At 39.0% G+C, this 20,674-nt stretch overlaps 1 protein-coding gene across 1 annotated transcript; it reads left to right on the top strand.

Annotated features, from left to right (window-relative positions):
- The first annotated feature begins 4,709 nt into the window (after positions 1–4,709).
- CAPN10 (calpain 10) lies at positions 4,710–19,583 on the top strand. Its single transcript, XM_059822612.1, has 14 exons — positions 4,710–4,732; positions 4,820–5,027; positions 6,360–6,491; positions 6,742–6,938; positions 8,262–8,479; positions 9,064–9,205; positions 10,727–10,893; positions 11,360–11,643; positions 12,139–12,341; positions 14,461–14,716; positions 15,813–16,012; positions 16,623–16,668; positions 19,091–19,116; positions 19,580–19,583. Exons 2-14 carry the CDS (start codon positions 4,884–4,886, stop codon positions 19,581–19,583), a joined length of 2,019 nt encoding a protein of 672 aa, XP_059678595.1. The 5' UTR covers positions 4,710–4,732; positions 4,820–4,883.
- Positions 19,584–20,674: the final 1,091 nt, after the last annotated feature.

The raw sequence follows: 20,674 nt of genomic DNA, 5'->3' as shown, positions 1-20,674 counted from the left end.
GTTACTTTATCTCATTGTAGCCTTGAGCAGGGCAAGATGGGATCTAGAAATACTACTTGTGGAAAAGCTCTGAAGAGCCAAACCCTTTAATAAAATGGAGTATTACTAACTTCATTTTTTAGCATTTCATAGCCACGTTGATTGATACGTTAAGTATAATTCTTGTTAGCTACACCTATTACTCTGTTAAGCTTGTATCAGTAATTTTGCTGTCATGATACATTGCAACATCCTAACCATGCACTCCATTAACCGAGAACAATTCTAGCAAGCATCCCAAACATTCTGATGTAACCAAAATTTTCTCATGTTCTTGCACTGCAGTGACCTTGGCCCTTGCCTTTTTCGGATAACACAGGACCTTCTGTACATACATACTAAGCACATATACTGCACAATTCACTTAGGTCAAGTGCCCTTCAGTCTGTTTTCCCTGTTTGTGTTTGTCCAAAGATAAAACAACGCAATACAGTCAACACTTGTAAATCACATGACACTTGTTTTCACACTTCTTACTATAGATTGGTAAAAGCTTAAAGTCATTATGACCACAATATCAGACTCTGTGTATAAAAGAAACCACAGTAGAAATCACAGGGTGAGATTCATCTAGCCACTATCCTCTGAGACACAGAATTATTCTTCTGTTGGGAGGACCCAATTTAAATGACACTGCATTTGTTGAAACCCCAGGTAAGTTGTTCTCGCTTTTGATTGCATACACTCCTAAAACTGCATACCTAATTTCTAGTTTGAATTTGTCTAGTTTCAGCTTCCAGCTCTCCAAGCTACTGCTTTGTTTGCGAAACATAAACTGCTTACTGTTACTAACCTCCTTCCCATGTAAGTACCTCTTAAAGAAAACAGATTGAGTTGTTTGGTCTCTTGCTGCAAGGTATGTCTTCCACACTTCATGTATTTAGCTCTGGTGTGGAGCATGATGTTTCAGCATCCTTTTAAAGTGGAAACTGCACACTGTTTCTCAAAAATTACCTCAAATGCTGCTGTGTATTCTGCACCAACTTAAAAAGAATTTTTTATTAATATTGTGCATTTAACCTGTTTTTTCATTAATTAGAGTAGTAATTTGGGCACCAGTTAGAGCATGTCTTACATGGACATGGCAACCTTTTCTTTTATAGATAAAGGAGTTTAGAGAAAAGCTATTCCATACTCTGAAGGTGACTTTTCACTCTATACAGAAGGAGACCAACTGGTTGCATTGAATGATTGACCCTGAGTGAACACTTCCTCTCACTCTTCCTCTATGTGCATGCACCTTCTGCACTGCAAAACTTAAGTCTTATACCTCTGATTTCTTGTCAAGAGAATTAGGATTACGTTGAACATACAGCGTGCTTTGTGCCCCACAAGGAGGATGTTCTAATATGCTAGAGACAAGTTTCTCTCTAAAATGTAAGAAATGGCATTAATGGGTTTTGCAGAGCATTGGACACTTTTCCAAAAGCATACTTACTGAGATTCAGGGTCTTAAGGAAGAGTGGGAGGTGATAGGGAAGGGTGGGAGATGGGATATTCTTCATGCTCGTATGATTTGGTGGAAAGTGTCACAGGGATTAAGTCACAATAACGTTGACATGCCAGGTGTATGACCCTAGGTGTATGACCTAGGGAAGCATCAGCTTTGTGCATGGTTTTAATCCTGATGTCATGTACCACCTTGTTTTGTGTGCTGTGGTAGCCAGCATGGAAGTTTGGAGCTGTGCTCTACCTCCGGGTGTGCTTGAGGTAATGAGGGAGATCTTTGTCTAGCAGAGGGAGTCTTCCTCAGGCCAAGCCACTGTGTGTTTCTGGAAGAAGACTGAGCCTGTCTTCCCAGTAGCTGAAGAGAGCACTGTGATACCAGGCTGCTTCTGGCTGGCTGATGAAAACCGTCAGAGACTTCTTCCATACCATGCTCTTCTGAGCATAAGCCCCAAATACCCCTTCCAACATCTCTCTTAAGCAAAATGACATTCTGTGCTGTTCCTCTGACACAACTCCGACCACTATCAGCCTAGTGGTACTGCAGGGACTAAGCCTGCGCCTTCCTAAGCCTGCTATCGGGATCCAAAGAATGGGAAGAGCTCCCCTGTGCAATTTGAACAACTTCTGTGTGTCAGAGTTTGCAGAAACAGATACAAACGTTGGGCCCAACCACCATTGCTTGATCGCTTTTACCGTCTCCCTGTCCTTGAACCATCTGGAGTTGGAGACAAAAGCAAACATGAGGTTGATGAAACCCCAAAACTGGAAAATGATCATGAAAATATCAAATACTACTCTGTCAAAGGATAGTCTTCATTCACATGGAAATGAGCTGGCTGTTTAACTGGACGCAAATCCCTTTTAACTGTTTAAATTGCCATAGCAACTGGACTCTGCCTCTGGATGTCTGCTTTCCTCTTTTAGAAGGAAATAGGAAGCACCTACGTAAAGTGCACTGAGAAACATTGACAAAAAAGTGCCATTTTGTCTTAAAATATTCTCTTGAAGACTTTCTGTCTAAATAGACTTGTGTTTCTGTCTTCAGGAATATTTTAATCCAGCAGGGTTGCCAAGAGGCAACAGAGAAAATTCTCTGCTGCTTTTGTTCCAAAGAGTTTGGAGTTAATAGAAAAAAACATCACCAGCTGCGTAATGGATGAATTTGCCCATTGCCAACTTTGCAGTGGAGGCAAGGAAAGCATATTAGATGTCTTAGAGACCAAGATAATGTCCATCGCTTTCCCTCTAATAACATGATAAATAAATAGTTACGCGTTTAACTAGTTCACTGTTCCAGGTCGGATCTACTGTATTTACAGTTAGACCTCAACATTCATACTGCTTTCTATAATCTGCCATCTAATGGAATTTATGCAGTTGTGATCTATGATCGCTGTTTCCTAAAGAAAGCATCAAGGGTGAAATCACGCCGATGAGAGCCTCACTGTTCCTGAGACAGAGGTCTTTTTTTTTTTCCCTTTCCCTCCCCGAACAGACCTCTCCTGTGTCAGCTCACTTGCAGCCTGTGCAGCTGCAGCTCTCTTGCATGAGCCATAGACAAGAGGGGTCCTTATTCTTACTGACGGCAATGTTTCCTTTGCTCCTGAAAGGGTCAAAACTCGAACGTGAGAAGTCTAGCATGTTGATTAAATTTGCTGTATCAGGGGGAGAAGCCTTGTGTCTGTACAATGGGCATAAGCAAGGGGCAGAGAACGTCTTTCTGGATCGGTCAGTGGTCGGATAGCTACTGCAGTTACCTGTGAGTATTTCCATTCTGCTAAGGAGGAGGTTTGAGAGGAGGATTTCTGCATTCATTTCTGACGAACGAATCAGACCAGTGTTTTCTGTGGATCTCTCTCGTTAAGACAACCTCTCTACCCAAGCACCAGGTGACATAACCCTTAGACTAAACCCCATCATTATAGGTGAGTGTGAAACACAGCTTTTTTGGTAAACATCATGTCCTCTGACGCTGGCTGAGCCTGCTTACTTGACCACACTTGAACTTCTTGAGAAACACTAACATAAAAGGCCCAAATAGGAAGAAGAAAGTGGCCTTGATGCCGCCCAAGGACCTTGGAACTAGCAGTGGTTTAGTGAAGGGCGGCCTGCAAGGGGCCTTGTATTTCTGTATTTCTTTCCTTTGTCATTGTTGTGCTTTGGTTATAGAAAGTCAGTGTTTTAAATGCATTTTTTCTTTTCTATTTCACTAGGCAGTAGTAGTTATTGAAGTATGAGAAGCGCCACATTTCCTTTGTTGGTTCAGCCCGTGGGGAATTACTCAGTGATAAACTATCCGAAGGTGTGATCTTTGCCATTATCTCGGGAAACCACTTTGTGAGGGTCAACAATTTCTCTGCCAGTTTCTCTGTCATCACCCTCATGAAAATAAGTTCCTTTTCGTTTTCCTCAGCCTCTAAGAGCTGTTCAGGTGACCGCTAAGCTCTCCGCCTCCAGCTCTGAGCAGGAGAACTTCCAGTTTCTCCCAGGTGTTCCTGAGTACGGGGTACCGCCCGGGCCCATCAATCCCGCGGCCTCCGCTGACTTCTCTCCCCTCAGCGCGGGAGCGGCCGCCACCCCCTCCCGATCCGGCCGCGGGCGGGGCCCGCCCGCCGCGGGGCCCGCTGGGACCTGTCCCTTCCCTGCTCCGGCGGGCGGCGGCGGATTGGTGGTGCGTGCGCCACGTGCCCGCCTGCCGCCTCTTCATTGGTCAGCGGCCTAATCCGTTACCTCTGTGCCGGACAAGAGGCTGAGGGGGTGGTGAGAGTGTCCGGCGTTGCCGCGGTAACGGCCGCCCTGGGCATGGCGGCGGGGCGGGCCCCGCGGTGAGGAGATGCCTGGGACCGGGGGGCTTTGTGGTGGTCGGAGGGGCGGTGAGGGACGGGTGTGGCGGAGGGCCTCTGTGGAAGTGGCCTGGTTGAGGCCTGTTGTGGCGAAGTGTGTCGGGTGGGGGGGCTCGTGGGTAGGAGATGTTGTGTGGAGGGGGCCTTGTTGGGGCCGGTTGTGAGGAAAGGGGTGTTGGTGGAGGGATCCTTCGGGGAGGGTGTGCGTAGAGGGGCGGGGAAGGGGTCGAAGCGGGCTCCTGGGTGTAGGTCTCTTTTTGGGGCCTGCTTTGCTGAGGGACAGTACCCAGGACTCTCTGACACCCCCTTTCTCTTTTCCAGCAGAGCTGGGTCTTTCTAGGGTGGTATCAGGTGCTGAAAGAAGCCAGCAATGGCGTGCTTCAGGGTGCTCCGTGCAAAGAGTGAGAGGCTTTCTTTTCCTAAAGAAATCTGTATTGCTTATTTGTTTCTCAGTTGCAGTTCTCAATTAATGCTCGTTTACATTCTAGGTTGGTGCTTGGCAATATAAAGTCGTGGAAATAGCCAGCAAAGCTACTTAGGATTGTGTTGAAAATGCTGGGAGAGAAAAAGCAATTAATCGTGAAAAGAGACCTTTACACAGACCCCACATTTCCAGCCAGTGATAATTCTATATTTTTTGATTATTGTACCCCGCTTGCCCAATTCAGAGGCGAGATATCTTGGTTGAGACCTAAGGTGAGTTCTAAGGTGTAAAAGACTGTCATTTTAGCAGAACTGGACTTTAAGGTAGTAAATGGTAGTTAGCATTGAATGACTGCTTCTGCGTGTGTTTATTGTTTAGAAATATAGTCGTGATAAAAGCAATGTATGTCAGTGTTAACAATATATGAATTATAGTTTTTAAGTCTGGGTGCTTGTTTGTAGGTTTGATTTAAATCCTGTTATAGAACTTTCATGGCAGTAGTAGAAATTCAGATATTTTATTATAAATATGCTTCATTACACAAATAACGTGCATACCAAGTTAAAAAACAGCGTTATGTCATTCCCAGATTTTTTGATATATTGCATAACTGTCTTGAAAACTGGATTTTAGAGTTTTTCTGGAGGATATTGCCTTTTGTGATTGTTGATTTCTTTGATAACAAGAAAGAAAACTTTTTTAAGGTTATAGCTTGTCATATGATTTGTATTGCTCTTAAACTTACAGCTGGATTTCAGAGCAAGCCATATGAAAGCTAAGAAGCTTAGAATGCGTTTCTGCAGTACATTCATTTAAAGTGAAGTATTGATGATACTGCCTTTGTGTGGAGGGGAAAAAAAGGCTATAAAAATGCAATGGAGAAAAAAAGCATGTCGTCTTTAGTGGTATTGTTTTTCTCCCCTGCATCTGGGGATGGCTGTAGAACAGTGATAGAGCTGTTGGCTATCAGATAGAATTGGTAAACAAATGACTTCATGGAGTCAAGCGTGCAACTTTCTGGTTTTGTACCTTACACCTTGATTACTACTGAGCGCTGATCAGTTAATTTCCATCTCTTGCAGTGTTTACAGGTGAGAGAAGAACCATTTTAAAAACTCATTTTCAGATCTGATTCAGTGATCAGGACTTTGCATTTGAAATGACCTCTTTTGCTACCAAGTTATGTATTTTTATTTGCCCTAGGAAAGGTTTTTCTCTTATGCTGAGATTTGTAACTTGGGATGTGCAGTGCAATGTGAATGGCATCAGTTCTATCACAGCTGATCATATGTCTAGCAAGGAGCTGATGAATTATGTTGTCTTTCACTTATTGATGCCTCTGCTAAGGTTGCACCTGATAGGGACATTTGTGTACTAAAATTCATATGGGAACTAGATTTACCTCACATAAAGTACCCGTAAAATAGCCACAAGGCAGTAATTTGTTATTGCTTGCTTACGCTGTGTCTGAAAAGGAGATGTTCTAGAGGTGAAAATTCCCTTATTTTGTGAGAGGTCTCTGGAGCCCTCCCATTCCCTGAAACACAAACTTCCTTAGAATGCCATGGAGGATTTGGCTTTAACTCCTCTTCTTTTAATTTTAGGACATTTGTTCTACTCCTCGGTTATTTTCAAACAATCTGCAGGATGTGCAAGTGAAACAAGGAATTTTGGGAGACTGTTGGTTCCTGTGTGCCTGTGTGGCTTTGCAGAAGAGTAAATATCTACTGAATAAGGTACAGAGAAGTTTCTTGTTTCATGTTTCAGAAGTTTTCTTTGCCTAATTTACACTTGTATATTGCTTTTGAATCCCAGGCCTCAAAACTGAGTAGTAGTTTTGTTATGCTTAGTTTTATTGTTTTTGTTGTGATTTTTTTTTTTTCTGTGATTATTACAAACAGTTAATATTCAGCGTATTTTAAACTGGTTTTGTTAAAAAAAACAAATAAAAAAAAAATTGTCTTGGTTTTGGCTTTTGCCATCTAGGTAATCCCTCCAGGTCAGCCCAGCTGGACAGATGAGTCATATCAAGGCTGTTTCACTTGTCGAGTGTGGCAGTTTGGACACTGGGTGGAAGTGACCATCGATGATCGTTTGCCTTGCCTTGGTGGTAAACTCTGCTTTTCCCAGTGTCAGACAGAGGATTTGTTTTGGCTTCCACTGTTGGAAAAAGCGTATGCAAAGTATGTGAACGCTGTTATTGAGGGAAGTAAAGGGAGGTACAATACTCATATACCTTCTGCTTGCTTATTTTATCTGACTGCTTTGGGCATAGATCTGTGTATTATTCAATATAAAGTACAATGGTTGCCAGCTTTCCCATACTGGGTTGTGCAGAAGTAGCTCTTTAAACTGTAGTCTATAAGGTGTGTTTCTAGTTGCATATGAGGTAAGATAGTCTTAGGGAGAGAATTATGATGAAAAGTAAGAGCTGCAATGAATTATCAGGATGCAAAATTATGTTCATTAAGTCACTATCCATTGGTCATCTAATTTATTAAAGGGAAATATTTTACTAGTGTAGCATTTGAGGGCAGCTGAGTGCTCAATGAAAAACAGCATGCAAATATTTTCATGGAAAGCAACAACATTATGTAAGTTTATGCTAGTTGAGGCTCTGGTTGTATGAGTTTCACTGCTGCTTTTGCTTAATTTGATAGTTTATTATTTTGAGAAGAAACAACCATATTGTTAATGTGTTTGAAAATGCAGCTATTTTATGTTTTATGACACATCCATCAAAATGCTGTCCAGATGGACAAAACAATTTGGAGACAAAGTGCACTGGTAAGATAGACATCAAATGTCCACAAGAACTTGGACAAAGGATTGTGTGGTTGCCAGCAGAGGGCAGAAAAAGACTTTAAGTGTGAAGTAATTTATTCAACTGTAGATACATTGAGCAGAAGTTGTGAAGCAGCAATGCATGTTAAAGCTTCTCTGTAAGTTTGAAAGGTAATATTCTCTGTGTTCTGTAGAGTCTTATTGTTCTATCTTGTCTTATCATTCTATTATAGTCTTGATTTATTTTGTTATCTTTTGCATCTGCTGCATGAGGTAGGGTAGTCTCATGATTTACTTAAATTCTTGAAGGAAGTGCTACTCTGGTTGTTTGTGTGGAGTGAACAAAGAATAATTGAAGGAGAGAAAGAAATGTTATTTATTTATACAGAATGCAGTTAGTATATCATGAAAGATGATGTAGTGCACAGATAATAAGGTATAAATGACTAGTACTAGATTAGAGTGGTTTCTATATAGGATGGAATGAATTGTAATAAAGTCCCCATCAAACGATGGTATGTCTGATGGCTTACATATTCTGTTGTATACCGTATAAATAAAATAGTATGTACTTTCTCTTGCCTACTTGGGGTAGGGTACAGTCACGACTGTGGTATAACGTGGGGTTGAAAGTACGCAAGAACCATGCTGCTTTAGTTCTGCTGCTTGTAGAAACTTTTTCTTGGGTGTTTTTTTTGTTTGTTTGTTTTGGTTTTTTACAGAGTACATGGATCTTATGAACAGTTGTGGGCAGGACAGGTGGCAGATGCTTTGGTTGATCTGACTGGAGGAATTGCTGAAAGATGGACCCTGAAAGGCCCTGGAAGGAACATGGAGAAAGAGAAGACTGGCATGGTTTTGGAGAAAGCAGTGTTTAGGCGATTAATGAATCTGAAGGAACAGTGTGTAATAAGCTGCTCGGTCCTCAATTCCAGACAAGGTAATAGTAAAGTTCTAGGCATTTTTAAAGTAAATGTCTCGATTTAACAGGGTTCAGAGCACAAGGCAGCCAGCCAAGTGCATAGTGCTGGCTCTAGTACCATATGAGTTTCATGGTGCAATTTTATATAACCTTGGATAAAAAAAGATTTAATGATGATGTTGAGTTCAGGATGGAGGGTGCTTTTGAGGAGTGCTTTTTATATTAGATGTGAATATGGTCAGTTCTCAAAAACAAACGCACACCGCCCCACCCCCTGAAAAAGCACCTTAAAAACCCTTTAAAAACCCCAATGAATTTCAACACTGAGAATTTGTAGATGTTTGATATCAAGTAGTGAGTTAATATGCTTTAAAATTTTCGTTTATTTTATTTCTATATAGTCACAACTAAAATGAACTGTTTGGGTTTTTTATGCTGTTTTTATACTTTATATATAGAAAAATATATTTATATAATTTAAAAACAATTTCCTTTTATCTCAAAATTGCCTTCTTTCACAGGATAGTTTAATGTCATTCATTGTAAAATATGCAGCAGGTTCTTTTGTTTACTTTGAAATGCCCTTTTTTTTTTCTATTCAGGTGCAAGCGAACTAGGAGAATTTCATGCCTTTATTGTGATAGACATGTTGAATCTGTCTGAAGTGTCAGGCAAGGAAATATTCCTACTACGAATACGAAATCCTTGGGGGAGGCGGTGCTGGAGAGGTCCCTGGTGTGAGGGGTGAGTAGGTTTATTTTAATTTGGAAAAGTCATTTGCGAAAGTTCGGAAGCGCAAAGCATAACTATGTATTGCAAAGCAAAAATCGCCAATAGGCTATAGTAGAGGAAAGAGACTTCAGTTTGTATGCAGTCCTTTAGAGAGTTCAGTAGTTCACACAGCTCCTTGGTTCTAAGGGTAGTCATTCTGATCTATTAGTTCTGGTAATCTAAATTTTTTTTAATAACTTTTTTGTTGTTTATCAAAGCATAGTATCTTTTTGTAGAGTTAAGACCTTGGTTTGTTTTCTGTCTCTGATTTTTTTTGGTGCTTTTTTGTTCTGCAGTTGATCTAAGTGTCTTTGCTCATAAGATGTTTGTGACGTAAGTAGTTACTCAGCTTTACTCGGCTCTTCTCATTTGATCTTGTCAGTTGCAGAAGACAAGCAAAGGAGTATGTGTTAAACAAAATATAGCAGAAGAAAGGATGCTTATGATTTTTGCTTGTGTGCACTCACTTCTGTAGATTAATCTGAGTAGGAGAAGCTGGACTAGAGTAGATAGAAGAGTAGGTGTAAAGAAGAGATCTGTTTTAAAGAAAATGCAGAAATATGTTTAGCAGTTCATATAGCAAAGTAACAAGAATGAAAGGGCAGACCCTACTAGCTTATTTTGAAAAGCGTTAGTATATTTAGACTGTACAAAAGAGCATGCAATTCTTGGCCCAAGGAGCAAGCTTTCAGCATTAAAATATGGCGACTATATGATCATGTTAATAAACATTTTAGAGAAACAGGTGTTTTCCCCTGAGTTAAAAATGTGGCTTAATCACATTAATTGAGACTTAAGTCGATGTTTTTTGCAGATACACTTTGGTGATACTCTTGGTCTCTCGTGGTTTCTTTGCCAAACAGTAAATTGCCATGTAGTTGCAAGATAGCATTTCATTGGGTGGCCTTAGAGCCATGTTTTATTCAAGTGCAGAACTGTTCTCTGTTGTTAGTGAAATGATAAAAAATATTGAAAGTACTAGCTTTTAATGGGCCCTAAATAATGAGGTGTTTAAATTCTTGGTTTATCTTGACTTAGCCAGCAGACTCATGGGGATAACCAGCTGCTTCATATAGACAGTGGTTTTTGATGTTGGCTGTACAGCATTAAAATTCTTTCAGAACAGTCACTGTGCAGCTTGTTTTACTTTTTTGTTGCTATTTTTAACAACTGTTAAAACCTTTATTTTGCTCTCACACTTTGGACTGTATTGTCTGTTGTAAGCAATGTAGCTGTTTCACCGAAAAGTATGCTGCTGTATCCAATCTGGTATTAAGTAATTTTTAAGTTTTCTTTGATATGTTGTGATTCATACTTTCTTTTATTCCTCTCACTTACGAGCAATGTGTATACAGAAATACTCAATGCAAGAATTTGACAATAAAATGAAGAAATCTCTTCTTAATGTCCTGCTCCATGGGATATTTGATAGAACGTTGTTATGGAGCTTTTACTGGGCAAAGAACTAAATGTTAACTTTTGTCTTATGTGCAGTGGTCAAGGATGGAGCCAGCTAGATCCAGTAGTTGCTTCAGAACTGCTCTCACAGATCCAAGAGGGAGAATTCTGGGTTGATGAAGAAGAATTTTTCAGGGAATTTGATGAGATTACCATGGGCTTTCCAGTCAATGAGGAAGGACAACTTCAGAGTCTCTATACAGGTGTAGTATAAGAAAACATCTTTCTCATACAAATAACACTATGTCAATGGGAAAGACTGATTTGAATTGCAAATGGATGTAACTAGACCATAATTTCTCTCTGTCTTTCCCTCTCATTTAGATCCATAGGTCTTTTCTGTCTCTGCTGGGAAGAATAGAGGGATGAGAGGCAATTGAAGATCTTTAGAGTAGTCTTTGATATTTCTCTGAGATCTAGTTACTTACTAGTTTGTTGAGAGATTAGTGTTCTCTATCTAGAAGGCTGTTGTCATCAATCTGCCATTACTAGTTGTGATACTCATTCTCATGCCTCTCAAAATGTTTGATGTGAATATCTGCTTGGAGAAAGTGTCAGGGCTATGACAGCATGTTTTCTTGGGCTGGGGAATTTCTGCCATATCTGTTGTATAAAATCAAGTAGCCTCTGGTGTCTGAAATCCACACCATGTTTTTCTTATTTTGTTAGAGAAGGTGCTGTATCACTCGCAGAATCTTTTTGGATCCTGGGTGAGAGGCCAGTCCGCAGGTGGCTGCCGTAACAACAGCAGCTTCCCTACCAACCCTAAGTTCTGGCTGAGAGTCTGTGAAGAGAGTGAGGTGTGCATTGCTCTGCTGCAGAAGCATAGGAAATACAGTGCTGACTGGGCCGGAAGAATTCAAAATCTGACTCACTTAGCAGAGGAAAATCTGTCTTTGACTGAAGGCATACAGGGGAAGAATTATCAGGCTGTGGGACTGCATGTCTGGAAGGTAATACAGGCATGATATTTTTCTTTTTGCAAATAGAAGTTTTAAAGCATTACTGAAACATCTGAGTAAAATAATTCATTTCCTATGGCAGTGACATGATTCAACTGTTCAGATTTTACATCTCTGATTTACGTTGGAATGATCCTTTTTATCTCACAATGCAGTTACTGTCTGTACAAAGTATTAGTGGACTAGTACTTTCTTTTTATCATTGAGTGCCAAGTAGCAGAACTTCTGGGACTGTTCCAAACTAGTGCATGGCATTTCAGGCTGATTATTTGATGACTATCCCTAAATTTACTCCTTCTGAATATTAACTCTTCTTACTCCTCTTTGATGTTCAGCTTATCTGCTGATACTCTCCTCCTTACTTGTTTCGTTTTGTAAACATATGCTTGTTTAAAAATGTTGTAAACAATATTGGATCATTTTCAGTTTTATTAAAAACTCCTCTTTTTTCCTAAAACACCACGCATCATTATGCATCTATTCTAGGTGGAGAAGAAACGATTTAACCTTCCAAAGACCCTCTCTGCTCCTCCAGTTGTAGGTACCGTCTGCCATTCCTATGATAGAGAAGTGCATGTATGCTGTGACCTTTCGCCTGGGTTTTATCTTGTTGTTCCCAGCACTTTTCTGAAAGATGCAGTAGGGAATTTCTTGCTTCGTGTATTTTCAACAGGAAGGATCTCTCTCAGGTAGGTTTAAAACAAAACAGAAAATTCCTTACAGTCGTTGACATAAACAAATATGTGAAGTATAGCACTTAAGTGTAAATGTTCAAAATGTTTTGAAGGGTTGTGCAGAGTACCAAGTAACAATATTGTTTTGTCTTTTAATTCATGGAAGTGGTGTTCTATCTCCTTGTATTTTTTCATGAAGCTGCTACTACCTCCTGTTAAAATATGTCAGAAGTAGTCAGATAAGTAGTGTCTTGAGTCTAAACTGCACCTAGTGTTTTGAGAAAGTGTATATTTTGTAAAAGAACTGAATAGGTTTCTGCAGAACATGTTTCTCAATATGTGGAAATTCTTTCTTAATGTATGGAAAAATGAAGATGTACCACAGATGTTAAAAGCAGCTGCTGTTATTGCAATCAGCGACAGAAAAGGAGAGCAGTATATATCATGTATGCTGGAAAACACATACTAACAGATTGCCTGACATATAACATTGTTATTAGTGAGCAGTACAACTTCAAATGCAAATGGAGCGTCAGCAGTGGACTCTGATGTAGTGCTCACTGCTCATCTTTTCAGAACAGGTGTGGAAAATAGCACTGACATTTATGCTGTCTTCTTTAGCGGAATGAAGAATGGTTTTTTGAATTAAAGCATTCAACACTGACAATACAGCTGAACTTCTTACTTGTGAAGGCCTCAAGAAGTTTACCAGCTTTATGGTAAAATTATTGGAAGGATCTCTGCGTATTGTGTTCTAGCTGATCTTTCCTCATAACTTGTGACACAAAATAGACTTTTATAATGAACTGAGAACAATCTTTTCTTTCTATATAAAAATGCTTGCTTATCCAACAAGAAATATCAGCAATGTCAGTTTAGTAGCTTCTGATGACTTTTAATTTTCTTAACTGTAGCTGACTACGTAGCTATCTCAGCACTTAAGTCAGTTATTTGTGAGCAATTCTGTGTTGGTGACCATAGCCTTGAAATAAATAAGAAGACATGATGATGAGTAGTTGTGTGGAGTCGAAGAAGGTACAATTTTGCTAAGTAAACCTGAAAAAATCTGAGGTTGTCTAACAGCTCGCACCAGGTAAGCTATATACAGAGGCAAAACGTACTGTTGGCAACATGTTTAAAAGCTGTTCACATTTTTTTCTATTCTGGTAGTATGCTATCAACTTGTATCTCCTCGGAGAGAAGCTGGCAAATCACACTACAAAGCCAGAACGTGCATTAATCATTTACTTTGTGGAATTTGGAAGCAAGATGGCATCAAGTTTTAGACTGAATAAAGGTCTACAAAACTATGAGGCTAATTTTGCTGTATGGGTGTAAGTTGTATACTACTTACCAGCAATATATTTAGTTTCTGGGCATATTTCATCTGTATAGCATGTTGCACTTTCAGTGATGGGATAAAATTTCTAGTATTGCTGTTAAGTATAATACTTCCTCAGACTGAAACAGAGGTGCCAGCCTGGATATGTGTCTAGAATGGACAATCACAGAATAACATAACAGCTGTTACATGTTCTCAACTGGAAAATTGGAAATAAGAACAGATGATATGTTTCAAGTTATGCTGAAATACAAGTTCAAATTCTGCACAACTGATAACAATACTAAATTGTTCATATGGCTGTGAAAAGCAGTGCTGGGATAGGATTGAAATATGGGTTAACAATGCAGTGATCAAGTCAGAGGAAACTATCATTTTACCTCTGATTAAAGACATAATGAATATAAAAAAGAATGCAATGTATACTTTGGACTTACTGAGGTGCTCATGTATACTCTAGAAGTTGCTGCCAGTTGTATCACTTTCAGATAGGACAAAGAGCACAGGCGTATCAAGGAAAAATGTGTAAGCTGCATTACTTCATGAATGTACAAAAATCTGTCAGGTTTTAGTGCATGGTTTGTATATGCTATGTTGTCTTGTGGAGTTCTGTGAATTACATAAGGACTTCAAATTGTACAGTTCTCTTTTTCTTTGTGCTGAAAGTTTGGAGGAATTGTATTTATGTAAGTTTATGTAATACTAGTTCATTTTTGTGAGCTGGTGTTCTAGATTTTGTGAAATTATGCAGATTTTATACATTTAGTTTCTTTTCTCTCTTACGTTTGACAGTGAGCTAAAACCACCACCCGCAGATGCTGCCCTCTGTGAAGAACTCCCAGCAGGTGAATGGGAGACGGTGCATCTGCATGGATGCTGGAAAAATGGGCAAAGTGCTGGAGGTAGCAGGAACTTTCCCTCCTTTCATATCAATCCCTGCTTTCCCCTCTCCATTCCTGCAGGACCAGGAAAAAGCAGTGTGAAAGTTACCCTCCGTCAGCACTGCCAGGATAGCAAGTGTCGTCCAATAGGTTTCCATATTTTCCAGGTAAGTCTTCTGGTCGGTTTGATTGCTCATATGCCAAGCGTGAAGGTAAGCCTGTCAGTCAGTTCAGTGCTTCTTGCACTTGGCAAGGGACATGCTGCTTCTAGGAGAAACACAGGCTGGTCTTGTGAAGTAATGCCTGTGAAATATACAGGCTAACTACAGGCTGGGTAGCATAGTAACCAGATAATAGATTCCACCGAGTCCTTCCAGTGTTCTAAATTAGTTTTAGAAATGATGAACTCTTTTGAGGATTTGCAAAGAATTCTCAGCGTCTTAGGGATTGAGGACGATACTTTTTGGTAATTGATCATGAAAACTTACTATCTTAATCTCTAATAATTACTTACTTGTCCATTGGCAAGTGGTGTAGGATGTGCAGACAAGATCAGAATTCAAAAGGACTGTGATATATTGAACAGATGATCTGAAACAAAACGAGATAGGATTTGGTATGGACAAATACAGGTTGTCCATGTATGTGCCAGTGATCAATTGCATAAATGTAGAATGGGAAGCTTCTGGTTAGGTAGCTATTTTGCAGGGAAAGCTAGCTTTATTTTTGGAAAACTTCAAAAAAGGTGTTGCTGAAGTGGAGAGTCTGGAGTTGAGCATCAGGAGTGATCATATAGCTTCAAATGTACAATATGTGAAGAAAGATGGGCATTTTTCATGTCTATAAGAGACTGAGAAGTCTAATATGAATTTTTAGTACAAGACAGACCACTAGAAAGTGGAAGAACATAGTCTGTTCACCATATCAATGAGGGGAAAAACAACAAGTGCGTTAGGCTGCAGTGAGGAAGACAATAGAAAAAGCTTTTGAGCTATGTGGGTAGTGGGTTGTATAAATTGTCTACAAACATGCTAGGAATGATTTATCTGTACTTAATATTGCCATCTGGGTTTTCTGGAAGCCTTCCCATCTCTCTCTTTTATAGCTCTGTACAGAAGAGTGAGTATTTGGAGTGGAATAGATATCGAATGTACCATACTATGGTATACTAGGAATTTAACGCTGTGAGGCCTGAAATATATGAAAAGATAGGCATATGTTTGGGTTTTTTTTTGTTGTTCTTGTTGTTGTTTTTTTTTTTAGGTGCCTAACAGCAGCTGGAAACCACATACTTCCTCTTTTCTACACTTGGAGCCACTGGTTAGCTGTGTACCTCATTGCTATTCACAGGAAGTAAGCCAACTTTGCAGACTTCCTGCAGGAAGTTATGTGATTATACCTTCTACGTACTTGCCCAATACAGAAGGCAATTTTACAGTGGTCATAGCAACCAAAATAGACAGGTAAAAATATGTTGCTTTCTATTTGCATTTCTACTATTTTTAGTGCACATATTACAGTATGTTTGGAAACAATAATGGTAGTGACATGTCCTCACTTTTGATAGAAAATATATATATTTTTTTTTTTTAAGTCTTTGTATTACTGTTGTGTTTGCAAGCACTGCTTACCACTTTGATTATGTTGGAAGAATGACTAAAAAAAGAATTATTTGTTAATCTTGCATCAATTGCTGAATAACAGATGTCTAGTGCTGGAGAAGATGGCACTAAAGCAACTAATTATCAGCTATATCTGGATATTACGATTTATGCTGAAATTTTACTAAGCTTTTTGATAAACAAGTTTGCTTTTGAGAAAATGCAATGAGTAGCAGGCCTTAGTCCAGGTAGTTCCTCCTGATGTGAATAATAACAGGTCTGAATCAGAGTTTAGATTCTGTAAGATTGTAGTAAGATTCCGTAAAATCGCATCAAGATTCCGTAAGGGAAAGGATGTGGAACAAAGCCTAGCATAAACAGTCTTCTCTTTTTGAAGTACGGTAAATGATTGATGTTTACAAGATCCCCCAATGCTTTGTGCAGAAATAAGTGTGGTTTGGGCTTTCAACAGGAAGCGTATTCACAGCCGGGAGACACTTGGACAAGTATTGCAAGAAGTAAGTGATACATTTTTATTTTCAATTGTTCTAAAGGTGTTGCCAAGGCATCATCGAGGCTTATGTATTAACTAATATTGAGAGTCATGTACTAGTGGACGGGACTCAATGTTCTCATTTATTTGCTGAAAATTGATAATCAGTAAAGCAGTTAATCTTTTTTGTTTGTTTGTTTCTCAGCCAGAAAAGTAGAATTTCTTAGCAGCTAACAAAATTTCTCTTTTCACAGCACTCAGATATATAGAAGCTTCTGTATGACTATTTTATAAAGTCATTATTTACTCCCTCAAGTCATTTTCCAGTACCTACCTCTGCTGTAATGTCTGTGAGAAATTGGACTATTAGTGATGCGTAGGTAGTTTTACCTGTCTTTTACATTTGCTTTCAAGAGTGTAAACACTCTTTATGCATTTGAATATATTTTGATGTATTCATTCTTGGTGTCAGCATAGATCTGCAAGCTTTAATTATATATTATATCCTTCCTCCATCTGATTTGGCTTTGATATTAATTTGGGATCCTATTGCGATTTAGAAATTCTAATATATTGTAAAGTTGTAAAGACTTAAGAAAACACAGCAAAAAGAGAAGAAAAGCAAACAGGCAATCCAAAAATTAGCTTTCACCGCACTAGAGTTTCATTTTTTATTTGTTTCCTCACAGCCAGACCATATAGTATCCTACCAGCATAATCCTTGTTGGTGTGTGAACTGTTCTGATGAAGTTAATGCCACCTATTTAACATTTTGCTATCGTGTTTTGCTTGATTAGGTGTGCATGTATTATTGAAGGGTTGGATGTGAATGCTGAGTACCTAATACTTGGAGTATTTTTACTGGGTGGAGAGGAGAACTTTGCATGTATTATTTTAACAATTGTTTAAAGATATCTGATACAGTTGGTGGATGTCGTGGTTTAGTCCCAGCCAGGAACTAAGCACCACACAGCCACTCGCTTACTCCCCACAGGTGGGATGGGGGAGAGAATCACAAGAGTAGAAGTGAGAAAACTCATGGGTTGAGATAAAGGCGGTTTAATAGGTAGAGCAAAAGCCGCGCAAGGAAGCAAAGCAAAACAAGGAATTCATTCACCACTTTCCATCGGCAGGCAGGTGTTCAGCTATCTGCAGGAAAGCAGGGCTCCATCATGCGTAACGGTTGCTTGGGAAGACAAACGCCATTACTCCGAATGACCCCCCCTTTCCTTCTTCCTCCCCCAGCTTTATACGCTGAGCATGATGTCATATGGTATGGAATATCCTTTTGGTCAGTTGGGGTCAGCTGTCCCAGCTGTGTCCCCTTCCAGCTTCCTGTGCACCCCCAGCCTACTCACTGGTGGGGTGGTGTGAGGAGCAGAAAAGGCCTTGGTGCTGTGTGAGCCCTGTTCAGCAGTAACTAAAACATCCCTGCTTTATCAACATTGTTTCCAGCCCAAATCCAAAGCACAGCCCCATACTAGCTGCTATGAAGAAAGTTAATTCTATCCCAGCCAAAACCAGCACAGTGGATCAAAGCATGCCCTTGATAATACTCTGCTTATTATGTGAGAACAAGACCATCTAGACACTTGGCTCTTTCCCTTTGAGGTTTTAATAAAAACAAAAAAAAAAATCTTAGGTAAAATTCTTCACCCAAGATTAGAAGTGGCTTAATTTTCTTGATTTAGGTCATGTTGACCAATGATCACATTTTGTCCTTAAAACCACAGAAACAGTATGGATTTTGTGTGCTTCACAAAAAATGGGCAAAGACCTGTATGTACTTTCCTCGTGGTGCTTGTTATTTTAATATTTAGGAGCTGAAGTGTGTAATGAAGTCCTTTATTGCTGTTGTTTTGGAAACAAAACATTTCAAGGCCATTATTACATAAGGAATATATTCAAAGATACATTTCTTCTATTATTCCATGAAAATGCTTGGACTTGCGCAAAGGCTGCTCCCAGACAAACAGATTAGGTTCTTCAGGACTTGGAAAATTTGAAGAATTTGCAAATGGCAGTTTTAGTTTCCTTATCCGTGGCAGAAGTTAATGTCTGAATCCAATCTTCAACAGCATAGGCTTTTCTAAAGACTGGACTTTAAATCATTCAGCGCTTTCAGGGGTTTAACCTCTGAAGGATCTAGGCAGTCTGCCTTACTGAGAAGTTGGGCTATTGATTTCTAAGGGGTGCACCACAGCAGAGCTGGATGTTAGTGTATTTTTCTAAAAGTTTATGCATGTGTTTTCTAATCACTGAAGTGATGTGATTTGTGAGTTTTAGTTTTTTGAGATGTTTCTTGGGAAAAGCTTGCATTTTGGCCTTAATTTCTAAATCTTTCTTTTCTCTCTTTTACTCTTAATTCCGTATGGATTTCTTCTCTTTCTTGACAAAAAAGTTAACTCATGAAATAGCTTTTTTCTGCATTGTTCATTTTCTTATAGATTTCATTTACAACTGTGATGAAAAGGTAATCTGGAATTCTCACACTGTCATTTCGAGAAACATCGCAAAACTGAGGAGTGCCTCACCTCTTGCTGTTTTCGGTTTTAAGTGGAATAACAAGAACATACTCTTAGCCCAGCTGTTTCTCACTGTACCAACTGTCAGGCCTACAATGACTTCTTTGTAAAAATACCTCCTTAATCATGTACACTCTGAGTATTTGTTCTTCCCGTGTTTTTTAGAACCAGCATTGTACAGCAAATCTTCATAATGTACCTCAGTTCTTCAAAAATACAGGTGAAGAACATATGCATGTTTTAAGCCAAGTTACAGTTTTAGAAGAAAACCAGAAACATATGTGTGTAACGAAATCTGAAATGAAAGATGAAAATTTTTTTTTTTTTAAAAAAAGAATATCAAGCTTACAGAATAACTTCAGGAGACCAAAGGGGTAAACATAGAGGAAAGAAACTGGAGTCTTTTTTCAGGTAGGACATACCTCAAGAACCATCAAAATACACTGGAGTAGAGAAAGTCCAAGCTTGTATCCTACACTGCCAGTCATGCTGCTGAGCACTTTATCATGGGCCCTTTATTGAACCATGCAAATGCTGGGTTGAAAAGAAAGATTATTTGTTTGTGTGTGTTTTTCTGTAATGAACACCACAAAGGAAAAAGATAAGACTTGAAAACTTTTGTTTATGAGTTATCATGTCAGACTGCTTTTGTAAATCTGTAAGAATGTATAAGAAATACGAAGTTTAAGAGGTTTTTCTTAATTTATGTTTAAAAGTATTTCTTATTCAAGGAGGATTTTTTAGATGTTATATTTTCCTCAATAAAAACGGAGTAATGTTGAAAGTTTTAATATGTCTTTTATTAAAAAGGTGAAAACTGTCAGTGATGTCAAGTCTGCATTTGTTCTGCAGTAGCGAACTTTACAGTGTGTTAGAGCCCTGGGGTTTTCACCAAACGGAAGGGAATAATTGGAAGTATTTGAGAGGACAATCAAGTCTTCTATTAGTTTTACGTCTGAGAAATATGTAATAATCTACTTCGGCTTTTAACTACATCATACCATAATTTATGCTTGCTCCTGTTGAATTTTGAAAATTGAAAGCATCTAGGATGCTTGCAGCTGAATTTTAAGTGGTCAGAACTTTCCACATCTGTTGTGGAATGATGAGACAACAAAAGAAAACACCATAAGTAATAAATCTCTACTGTGTCTGCTTTAACAAATTTTGGCATCTTCGTTAATTTTCTTCATTTCTTGAAAGTCTGTTCATTTCCCTTCAAATAGGAATTATTGGATGACATAATAGTGTTTCTAAATAGAAGAAGGAAAGGTTCATGAAAGCACCTGGATCTGAGAATTGTGATAACATAGGAATCAGATACTGCGGAAGTAAAGAAAAAAGGTGTAAGGATTTCTAAAGGGACTGTGATCATAAGAGGCCCCATTCTGCAATCATTTATGCATGTGTGAAATTTATACTACAATATATAATGCTTTATGGGGAGTGTGAAAGGAAAAGGAGTCAACACTAAGTGTGTATACTCTGTAACCTTCTGCAAAAGGA

The sequence above is a fragment of the Gavia stellata genome, chromosome 11 (assembly GCF_030936135.1).
Source record: "Gavia stellata isolate bGavSte3 chromosome 11, bGavSte3.hap2, whole genome shotgun sequence".
NCBI classification, from domain to species: domain Eukaryota; kingdom Metazoa; phylum Chordata; class Aves; order Gaviiformes; family Gaviidae; genus Gavia; species Gavia stellata.
The sequence above is the reverse complement of the archived record's forward strand: the minus strand, read 5'-3'. Positions and strand labels throughout refer to the sequence as shown.

Excerpts from the sequence above, each read along its gene's own strand:
- CAPN10 (XM_059822612.1), top strand. The coding sequence starts at position 4,884 with ATGCTGGGAGAGAAAAAGCAATTAATCGTGAAAAGAGACCTTTACACA. Across the intron at positions 6,492-6,741 it reads GTAAATATCTACTGAATAAG|GTAATCCCTCCAGGTCAGCC; the intron begins GTACAGAGAAGT and ends TTTGCCATCTAG. Across the intron at positions 11,644-12,138 it reads TGGGACTGCATGTCTGGAAG|GTGGAGAAGAAACGATTTAA; the intron begins GTAATACAGGCA and ends CATCTATTCTAG.